Source organism: Microcaecilia unicolor, chromosome 10, assembly GCF_901765095.1.
Source record: "Microcaecilia unicolor chromosome 10, aMicUni1.1, whole genome shotgun sequence".
NCBI lineage: Eukaryota > Metazoa > Chordata > Amphibia > Gymnophiona > Siphonopidae > Microcaecilia > Microcaecilia unicolor.
In genome coordinates this window covers 27,800,440-27,812,048 of record NC_044040.1, presented here as the reverse complement: position 1 = coordinate 27,812,048, position 11,609 = coordinate 27,800,440, and the positions used below count along the sequence as shown (strand labels likewise).

General features: G+C 42.0%; 1 protein-coding gene across 1 annotated transcript in view; it reads right to left on the bottom strand.

Annotated features, from left to right (window-relative positions):
* Nucleotides 1-267: 267 nt before the first annotated feature.
* The window catches only part of MAGI2 (membrane associated guanylate kinase, WW and PDZ domain containing 2), a 1,230,330-nt gene continuing 1,218,988 nt past the window's right edge, over nt 268-11,609 (bottom strand). Inside the window, exon 21 of the mRNA XM_030216294.1 lies at nt 268-2,080. Within this exon, the coding sequence (XP_030072154.1) occupies nt 1,278-2,080 (803 nt within the window). The 3' untranslated portion in view covers nt 268-1,277. The remainder of the gene's footprint in view (nt 2,081-11,609) is intronic.

Genomic DNA, 11,609 nt, shown 5'->3' with positions numbered 1-11,609 from the left:
CTTGCTCTCTCTGCCCCAGAACAGGTTACTTCCTGTTCCGGGCGAGAGCAAGGAACCAGCGAGGCGCCGACACCCCCCAGCGGCGTGCTCTCGGCGGATTGGCCCGCCCACCCGCCCCTCACCGCCTTCCAGGTATGTTCTCGCGGGCGGGGGGTGTTGCACTACGGAGGGGGGAGGGTGCGTCGCACTGCACCCGGGGGGGGGGGGTGCGCAGCGGCGACCTGCCCCGGGTGTCAGCTGCCCTCGCGACGCCACTGGGTTGTCAAAACACAATATAACCACATTGAACTAATCAGGCTGAAGAAAAAAACAGCTGGCCTTGCATTACATATATGTCACAGTGTAAACTGAAGAGTTAGCTCTGTTTGGGCGGGAAGGTCTTAGCGTAAAGAAACCGCAGCTTTTTAAGAATCAAAGGATGTGGTCATGCAGTTGTAAATCATAGTTTTGATTTTTTTATGAGTTAAAATGCACGTGCAACTTGGTGCAATTCTAGGTGCCAGCAGAAATCTTTTTTTCCCAGAATGAATTTTCAGTTACAGTTCTACCATGATTCCCTTTCCACGTATAGAGATATGGTTGGTCACAAACAATGGCGGTAAAAACAGATAAGCACACCAGTTACTCTGTTTGCTTTCTAAATCATCCAGCAGCGTACAATTAACTTCCGGTATGGTGCTGACAGCAGGTGTATTACTCAACGACATGTCATGGCTGGACACTTTCAAACTCTTCAAAGAAACTTTAACCCCTGTCTAGATATATTGATAGCAATATATTTACAATGTCTCAGCTTAATTAAAAGATACAACCCTTTCTCAGCTCCAGCTTGCTCAGTGCAGTTGTATTTAAGGCGATGTTCCAGTTTATGATTGCTCTAACTTGACCAGTTTCTTGCTACAAAGGTTGGATGAAACCCAAATCCTTCATGCAGTGGAAAAAAAAAAGTTACTAAAGTTTACTCTGCACTAAGCCTTCACGTTAATTTGGTTCTTCCATAGCTGCCAAAGTTCCCGGAGAAGGTCCAGGAACTTCAGGTACAGTTTTAAATCTCTACTTATACTCTCGAACATGCTTCTTGAACGTCTTGGGTGTTGAACACATTCTCATGGACTTACACAGAAATGCTTCTGATTCTCAAAAGGTTTTCAGTATGTGTGTATATATGTGCGAGTTAAAATAAATTAAAGAGAAACTTAAATAACGTGAGACAGAAGCTAGGAGGACTTGTACTGACTCTACTGTGGAACAGCAAGAGGGTGACAGCCAGTGTATCTTCATCTGGTCATTGCAGAAGTGCCAGCCTTGAGTACAGCAGGTAGCTTATCAGACCCCGGAATCTTCCATGGCCCTGGCGAGACAGCTGCCTTCCTGGCTGTTGTGGTGGTGCGTGTATTACTGGAATGAAGATGCCCTTCCCTGGAGAATTCAGTGTACTTTCCACCCTGCTCTCTCTGTTGCTGGTCCACGAAAGTTGCAAGAGAACTGCAGCTATTGCTACTATATGTCTTTGTGGCATCAGCTGGATCAGACTTGACCTTTTCCAAAACAGGAACTGTTTGTTTTTCAGTGGCTGCTGCAGCAGATTTGCGATCCTCCTTTCTACAGGACAATCTTTCTTTGTTGGATGCAGGGGACCTAGATCTGTTGATTCCAGGTTCATTGGTTACAGTATACACACTGCCCCCTGCTCCAGCCTCAGTGAGATCCCTGCTTCCAGTTGCTTTGCCTTCTGAGGTGGGCCTCCTGCTTTCAAACCTCTTGAGTTTGCCATCTGAGGATCCCTTTCTGGAAGCCTCTTCCCGCTTTGACCTGTCCATCTTTTTAGGACTCGCTGACTTCTCTCTCGACTCTCCTACTCGTTTCTTCTTGTGACCATGAGCTGAAAGCTCCTTTGGTTTTCCCACGTCTCGTTCCTTCCCAATATCCCCTGTTGGGTATGGGTTTATCTGGGAAGTAGGTCCAGAGGGCAGAGCTAGATGTGATGAAGTTAATGGTAAGATCATGTCATCAAGGGGAATGGCTACTTCCGGCAGCCCTGGGGCAGTTGTAGAGGGAGGACTCCAGGAGTTTGGTTCGTCTGTTACAAGAGGAAAATAAAGAAGTTTGTTTAAGTATGACAGGCAAACAAAAGCTTCCACAACATTTTGGGTTTAAAGCATTGTCTAATTTTTATTAAAATTAATTAGCTTTCTTGATGACTCAACTAAGTTCAGGCTAGTTGACAAGTTTTCACGTTTCAAAATGACCTCATCATCTACTGAAGGTCTGTGATGTGTTTGTACACTACCTAGAGTCTTTTAGGGAAAAACAGCATATCAGTATATGATAAATGAAAAAAAAATGAATAAAATGCTATTTTTGAATTCTATCTTTATCATTTGCAGTCTATATGACATTCTCTTTCCTTAATGTGGCCAATAGTAACAGCCCCATTGAGAGGAGGTGCTCCTGAAGGCATGTTTAGGTGGGGAAGGAAGAGCACGCCTGTAGATGGCATTGTCAAATCTTCACACAGACTGTTCTAGCCCCCTTTGCTATTTGGACAAACTGCAGTATGAAACGTCCAAATTTTGACTTTCCAAAATCAGGATTTGGACAATTTTAGCAATTGGATGATTTGTTAGGCATTTTAAGAGTGCATCTGCTTTGAAAATGTGCACCATAGTGTTCCAAAAGTTAGATGCCAATTCAGTGTGTAATTTCCATGCTACAATGGCAGAAACGGTTGTAAAATGTATGCACTGGTGCTATTCTGGAACTATGACGCCTAACTACTCTACCAGTTGATATTTAGCCGGCGGCGGTGTCGGGCCATGTTTGGGCACCCGCAATGAATATCCAGTTTTAAGGTTGGATGCTAAAGCTTATGCGGTTAAGTGTAACTTGAAGCCCTTGATCCCATAAGCAGAACCGCTTAAAGATAGGACTGCTAATTATTCGGCCCAATTTAAGTGGTTATCTTACATGGTCAAGAACTGAATATTGGCACTTAATTGTATAAGTGCCAACTCCGCCCCCGGAACTTGCACAAAGTTTGCCTGCTTCGGCATGGGGCCTAACCATGTAAGTGCCACTGAATAAGCCTCTCCAGAGCAGTTAAAAACCACAGAGAGGAGACAAGATAGAGAGGCTCAGGAAAGGAAGGAACAGCTCTTCAGCATATGCAGCTACCACATATGCATAAGAAGCATCCCCAACGTAGGAAAAGGGTTATCGTCTGAAGAATCAAAACTTCTGGACCTTTGTAGCTTCGCAGGAGCACTGCCTTGCCTTGTTTGTTACTATTGAATTTAGGCTGTTTCCTGTGCACCCTGAGAAGCTCTTATCTTATTTGATTGTTGTGGATGGTCAAGTGTTTACTTATTTTAAGTACAAACAACTATTAAATACTATCATAATAAAAAGAAAATATAAAAATCCCATACATTCACATGACTAGTCATCCTTAATAGTTCTGAATGTCTACTCTTAAGCTATACTCATTAAATGTTAGTGGATTAAACAACCCTATAAAACAGAAAAAGCTATTAGGTCAGCTCTAAAAGACTGATGCTGATCTATGTCTTATTCAAACTCATCTTGGTGTCAAAGAAGCTGAAAAATTAAAGGGTAGTTGGATTAAAAGACTACTTTTATTCACCTGCTACTCATAAAAAAAAAACGGAATTGCAACTGCTGTAAATAAAAAAGCACATATTCAAATGACTTCCGCTTACAAGGGCTTTTTCAAAGCCGCGTTAGCATTTTTAGCTCGCAGTAAAAATCAGCTGGAGGTAAATGCTGAGACACCCATAGGAATATAATGGGCATCTCAGCGTTTAGCGCCAGTTGATTTTTACTGTGAGCTAAAAACGCTAACGTGGCTTTGTAAAAGACTGTTACGTGCCGATTTCAATATTATATAATCAATATTTATGTGCCATCTGCTGGTAGAACTGAATTTTTTCAAAACCTATGTGCTGAAATCATAAACAAAGCACACACTGACATCATTATAGCTGGTGACTTCAACCATGTCATGGATCCTTTGCTGGATAGGAAACCAAGAAGAAACATTGAGCATGGTAACAAAGGTCTTGCTCAGATGGTCTTGGAGGAGGGTTTGATGGACATATGGTGGACACTCCATTCATCTGATCTTGATTTCACTTTCTGTTCACATGTTCACCAATCCTTCTCAAGGATTGACTTTTTCCTTATTTCAAAAAATTTAGTTTCTATAACTATACATACTGAAATCACCAACGAAATCAAGATCAGTCTGAACATCATGGACTCTTGGTCAAATGCATTTCAACTAAAACTAAACAAAGAAAAAACACACTGTCTCATCCTCTCATCCCTACACAGCGCGGATAACCCCAAAATTATCAACACCCCAGATTACACCCTCCCTATCTCAGACAGCCTGAAAATCCTCAGCATTACAATGGACCGCAACTTAACACTAGAGAGCCAAGTGACATCCACAACAAAGAAAATGTTCCATTCAATGTGGAAAACGCGTGAAACGATTCTTCCCGAGGGGAACATTTTGCAACCTGATACAATGAATGGTACTAAGCCATGTAGACTACTGCAATGGAATTTATGCAGGATGCAAAGAACAAACCTTAAAGAAACTTCAGATCGCTCAAAACACGGCAGCTAGGCTTATCTTTGGAAAAACGCGATTTGAAAGTGCAAAACCCCTTCGCGAAAAACTACACTGGCTCCCAATCAATGAACGCATTGCTTTCAAAATCTACACTCTGGTTCACAAAATTATCTACGGTGAAGCTCCGGGATACATGACAGACTTGATCGACCTACCAACTAGAAACACATCCGAATCAACACAAACATACCTAAATCTGCACTACCCAAGCTGCAAAGGACTCAAATACAAATCAACTTAAGCGTCCAGTTTTTCATACATAAGCACACAACTGTGGAACGCATTACCAAAAGCCTTGAAAACTACGAATGACCACCTAAACTTCCGGACAAGACTAAAAACTAACCTGTTTAAAAAGGCATACCCTACCGATCCAACATAAATACCTGATCTCTGCAACACAACAAAACTAAAGAACGTAATGGCCATAACACAACTCTTCCGTTGTACGATTCCCTAGTGTGGCTGTGCCATATGAACTTTATCTTACCACAACATCACTTTGTATTTGTGTACACCGGAGTCTATAACACCTCTCCGGGACCATGTAAGCCACATTGAGCCTACAAATAGGTGGGAAAACGTGGGATATAAATGTAACAAATAAATAAATAATATTGAGAATATTTTAATTAGTGATCATGCAGGTATATCACTAGAGTTGCTCAATGATTCTATAAATGATCCTCCCTCATTATGGAGATAATAACTCGTTGTTGAATGAGGATTTTAAATTATATATGGTAAAATATGTTGAAGAATACTTCAAAAATAGTGAGGGTTCAGTTAATTCAACAATTATTGTATGGGATGCATTTAAAACAGTCATCATAATAAGCTATAGTGCAACCTACCTAACAAAACATAGACAAACATTAATGTCTTTAGAAAATGAGATTAACGTTCTAGAGGTACAACTCAACGGTAAATGCACAAATAAATCTCTTAACTGATAAAAATCAAATTTAACCATAATGACATATTAAGTCGTAAAGCTAGAGGGAAAATATCTATACAACAATCTTCCTCTATGAATCTAATAATAAAGCTAGAACAAAAAATTAGCTAATTAACTAAAAGGAAAAAAAAACAGAAAAAAAAAATAGTTGCAATTAATGATGATAAAGGAAAGATATTAATCAAACAAGAGAATATTTTAGAACAATTTTCAAAATTCCATAAATCCTTTTACACTACAGAGACCCCAGATGATAACTCCATTTGCCTAGCATAAACTTCCCAAAACTGACACAAATTCTGCACTTTCAGAAAAACACATTACTATCAAAGTCCTTTACAAGGCCTCTGCTGAATTACAACATGGGAAAACGCCTGGTTTCAATGGTCTTACTGTCGAATTTTATAGTGCATTCAAACAGTTGCTTTTGTCACACTTGCTGTCATCCTATCAAGCAATGTTGATGTCTGGTAGCATGTCAGAATCTATGGCTGAAGCACTTATGATTGTACTATCAAAGTCTGGATGTGATCCTAATGAGGTATTGAATTAAAGACCTCTATTGCTTATATAAATATTGAGGCAAAATTATATGCTAAAATACTTGCTAATTGGTTAGCAAAATGCATACTCCAACTAATTCATAAAGATCAATCAGGTTTCATCGCTAATAAGACATTCATCAAACCACACTACACTTTGTTTCCAATTAATGCAAATAGGAAGACAAATGCAGTCGCCGGCCTTCTCTGTATCACTTGATGTGGAGAAGGACTTTGACAGAATCAAATGTAATTATAGGTTTAGAGTTCTTGAAATGTTTGGTTTTGGCCCTAAATTCTGTCACATGATCCAAATGTTATATAGTCAATCGTTAGCTAGACTATACATCAATAACCTTATTGCTACTCCTTTTAGGTTACAAAGGGGCACCAGACAAGGGTGACCCCTTTCGCCACTCTTAGTTGATTTAGAATTAGAACTGTTTCTCCTTGCCATCTGTCAAAATATTAATATACATGGTATAAACTGATGTAACTTAGAATATAAGTTATCTGCATATGTTGAAAACAGAATGCTGGACTAGATGGACCATTGGTCTGACCCAGTGTAGTTATTTTTGTGTTCCTATTGTTCTATCGCCCTATCATTTTCCCATTGTTACATTCCACTGCTCTATTCCCCTAATGATATTTTGACCTTGTCTCCCCATAACTCTTCATAATGTAACCCATAATCGAACTGTAACAAATTGTATTGCCATCATTTACAATGTATTGTAAGCCACACTGAGCCCGCAAATAGGTGGGAAAATGTGGAATACAAATGCAATAAATAAATAAATATATGTATCTAATCTAGACATCACTCTACCCATATTGCTTAAAACCATTAATTGTTTTGGTTCGTTCTCTGGATATAAAATAAACTGCTCCAAATCTGAAGTTCTCCCACTGAATACCCACTCTATGAAAGGTCATATGAACAAATCTCCATTTAAATTGCAATCCTCAGGCATTAAATATTTAGGATTGAAGATTATGCCAGATTTATAATCTACAATCAAAATTAACCAACAAAATATTATAAATAAAGTCAAAAAAACTTTGTTTAAAATGAAGTCAACATGGCTCTTGTGGTGGGGCAGAATCGAAACTGTTAAAATGTCTATGGGACTCATTTTCAAAGCACTTAGACTTACAAAGTTTCATAGGTTACTATGGAACTTTGTAAGTCTAAGCGCTTTGAAAATACACCTCCATAACTCCTAGGGCCCTGTTTACTAATGTGCGTTAGTGTTTTTAGCTTGCCTATACTTATCACGTGCACTAACCATGTAGGCGCTTATAGGGATATTGTAGGCACGTACATGGTTAACACGCGTTGAAAATGTTAACGTGCCTATAATGCTGCTTAATAAACAGGGCCCTTATAGTATTTGAATACTCTGTATTGTGTCTGTCATCAATAAAAAATGTTGAAATTTAAACAGGGCCCTTATTCTATTATATATGATGAGTATGATATCTATATTCTTTCAGTCAGAATTTTATACAATAATAAACTATTGTCTACATTTATATAGAATGATAAGACCACCCAGAATAGCAATTTCTAGATGATACCTAGCAAAAAATCAAGGCGTTAATTTTTACAACATTTATAAATATCACTGGGCATATACACTAAAACAAGGTATGCGACGGTTGGACACAAACATAGACTTGCAAACACCTAGATGGATTCATCTTGAAAAGAGTCTCGTAGTACCAATGAATATACAAAATATAGTTGTTACGGTGATACCAAAGAATCTTAAAAGGAATCCAATATCTTAATCCACATTAAGAGGCCCTTTTACTAAAGGGATGGCGTGCAGCCTTGCTGCGTGCCAATCTGGAACTATTGTTGGGCTACCCGCAGGAGCCCGGCGATAGTTCCCACCCCCAGCATGCACTATCTCTGCCCAATTACTGCCAGGTAAGCACCGGCCCTACAAATATTTTTGGGCAGCAGTGGGCACTGCCCGGTTAACGCTGGGTTAGCGCAGGAGCCCTCACCACCACCTCAATGGGTGGCGGCAAGTGCTTCCCCCTAAATGGCCATGTGGCAAGTGGCTCACTTACCATACGGCTATCTCTTGTCCTCAGAAAAAGACAGTCTTTTACCCGCTGCGGTAAAAGCGGAGGCCTCAGCGCACACCAAAAACACGTGCTGATGCTAGCGCAGGCCCCCTTTTACTGCAGCTTAGTAAAAGGACCCCTAAAGGCTTTAAACAATTTGAACTCTTCACTTCTTTACAAATATGAGGACTCAACTTTATGGTCCATATCAGTGGTGTACCAAGGGGGGGGGGGGCGGTCCGCCCCGGGTGCATGCCGCTGGGGGGTGCCGCGGCACGCGCCTGTCGGCTGCAAGTACGAATCGCTACGCTAAATTCTCTTGTTTGCTGCAGCTCCCTCCCTCTGCCCCGTGGGGGGAGGTGTCATTTCGCCGGGGGGGGGGGGGGGGCGCATCGGCGATCCGCCCCAGGTGTCGTCGAGGCTAGGAACGCCACTGGTCCATATGTAATAATCCAAAAATCAGAATTGAAGGTAAACCTGCCCTATGGGCAGACTGGTCAAATCAGGGGCGTAGCCAGACAACAGATTTTGGGTGGGCCTAGGCAAGAAGTGGGTGGGCACCAAGTGTTCTCCACAACACCACCACCAAAAAAATATATAAGCTGGCAGGAAAACGCTTCTTTCCACCTTGGCAGTCTGCAGAAGGCATGCGCTGAAAACTGAGCATGCCAAGGTTCCGGTATCATTGAGAGTAGCGTTTTTGTTACCATTAGGCGGAAGTTTTCAGCTGACGGAGCTTTGGATCCCCACCAGCTAACGCTAAATGTGTGCTACTGTTGGGTGGGCCTGAGCCCTAAGTGGGTGGGCCCTGGCCCACCCAGGCCCACCTGTGGCTACGCCACTGGGTCAAATAAAGGTATTTAAATGATTGGTGCTAATATTTTTATATTAGCCATATTATTATGATTTGTTACATAGGGGGAGGGTGGGTGGGTAGTTGTTATTGTCCATGTTTATATCAAGATGGAAATTTATTTATTTAGTTGCATTTGTATCCCACATTTTCCCACCTATTTGCGGGCTCAGTGTGGCTTACAATACATTGTAAACAATAGAAATACAGTTTGTTACATTACGATTATGGTTACATTGTGAATAGTTAAGGAAGACAGAGTTATATCGGTCACCTTTGGGGCGTAGAAACTATAGGATATGACGTTGGGGAATTACTACGGTGATCGAATAATAGCAAGAGAGTGATGGGTAGACAGTTTTTATCAGTGGGTAGATTGTTGAATGGGAGAGAGTACGGGGAAGTGGAGTACGTGAGGTAATGTCTTGAGGCATTATTATGATGTATATGGGATTTATATGTTTTAATCCTTGCGGTATGTTTTTTCAAAGAGATAGGTCTTTAATCGCTTGCGGAAGTCTGTCAGCTCATAGACCGCTCTCAGGCCGCATGGCAGTGCGTTCCAGAGTTGCGTGCTCTTGTAGGTGAAGGTTGATGCATGTAGTGCTTTATACTTTATGCCTTTGCACTTTGGGAAGTGGAGGTTGAGGAAATTAGAAGGAAACATGGCAAATCATTTAATCAATGTTTTAAACGGCCTGCAACTTAAACATTTGCTTAAGGCTTCTTTCAGAACTCATCTGCCGCAAGAGGAACCAAGTACGAAATTCTTTGTAGACAGATATCTGTAATGGGCCATGAAGCTTCTAATTGGTACAAGATAATAAAAAAAAAATACCATTATTGTCTGTCAACTGTGCTTCAAACTCAAATGTCAGAACAAAAATGGTCTGACATTTGGAGTAAACATACTTGAGCTTGTAAACCAGCATCTAGTCGTCAGTCGCTTTATTTCACAGCTCATAGAGTTCCATGAACATCAACTAAACTAAATAGGAGATCTCTGGATCATTCTTCAACAAGTTGGCACTGTGCATCCGATGTTGGCACACTCAAACATATGCTACTCAGGTGCCCTACTGTTTATGCCTTCTGGATTCAAGTATGGTATAAATACAAGAAATACTTGGGACCATAGAACCGTTGCCATTTACAGGAATTATATTCAATAACTTTTCAGTTAAATCATCGTATACTGAAGATAATAGTTGCCCCACTCCTATTCTAACTGCCATTTAGGGGCATAATTGAACGTGGACGCCCATCTCCATGGGCGGCTATCTCCGAGGACGGGGTCCGCGAAGGGGCGGGGCAGACCGTATTTTCAAAAAAAGATGGGTGTCCATCTTTTGTTTCGATAATACGGTTGGTGCCGGGCAAATGCATCGGATTTGGGCGGATTTGAGCTGGGCGGTATCGGTTTTCAGCGATAATGGAAACTGAAGCCGCCCAGCTCAAAAACGACCAACTCCAAGGCACTTGGTCGTGGGAGGGGCCAGGATTCGTAGTGCACTGGTCCCCCTCACATGCCAGGACACCAACCGGGCACCCTAGGGGGCACTTGTAAAAAGTAAAAAAAAAAAAAATTAAAATACCTCCCAAGTCCATAGCTCCCTTACCTTGGGTGCTGAGCCCCCCAAATTCCCCCCCAAAACCCACTCCCCACAACTCTACACCATTACCATAGCCCTAAGGGATGAAGGGGGGCATCTAGATGTGGGTATAGTTGGTTTTGGGGGTGGTTTGGAGGGCTCCCATTTACCAGCACAAGTGTAACAGGTAGGGGGTTGGGCCTGGGTCCACCTGCCCGAAGTCCACTGCACCCACTAACAACTGCTCAAGGGACCTGCATACTGCTGTCAGGGACCTGGGTATGACATTTGAGGCTGGCATACAGGCTGGCAAAAAAAAGTTTTTAAAGTTCTTTTTTTTTGGTGGGAGGGGGTTAGTGACCACTGGGGGAGTCAGGGAAGGTCATCACCGATTCACTCCGGTGGTCATCTGGGAAGCTGGGGCACTTTTTGGGGACTTGTTCGTAAAAAAAGGGTCCAAAAAAGTGGCCCAAATTCTCGCTACTGCCACCCTTCTTTTTTCCATTATCGGCCGAGGGTGCCCAGCTCTCCTCGGCCGATAAACATGGCCCAGTCCTGCCTTCAGCACGCCTCCGACACGCCCCCATCAACTTTGTTCGTTCCCTCGACAGACTGCAGTTGGAGGCGCCCAAAATCGGCTTTCGATTATACCGATTTGGGCACCCATGAGAGAAAGGTGCCCATCTCCCGATTTGGGTCGAAATATGGGCGTCTTTCTCTTTCGAAAATAAGCCGGATTGCATTGCAAAATGTGTTATGTTGTTGGAAAAGTACTCTTGGACTTGAATGTACATTTTTGGTGGCAATCTGAGGGCTTCTTTTACTAAGAAGCGGTAGTGATTCCCATGCGACAAATGCAATGAAGCCCACAGGAAGTGAATGTGCTTTGTCACATTTGCCGCACTGGGAATCATTACCTCGG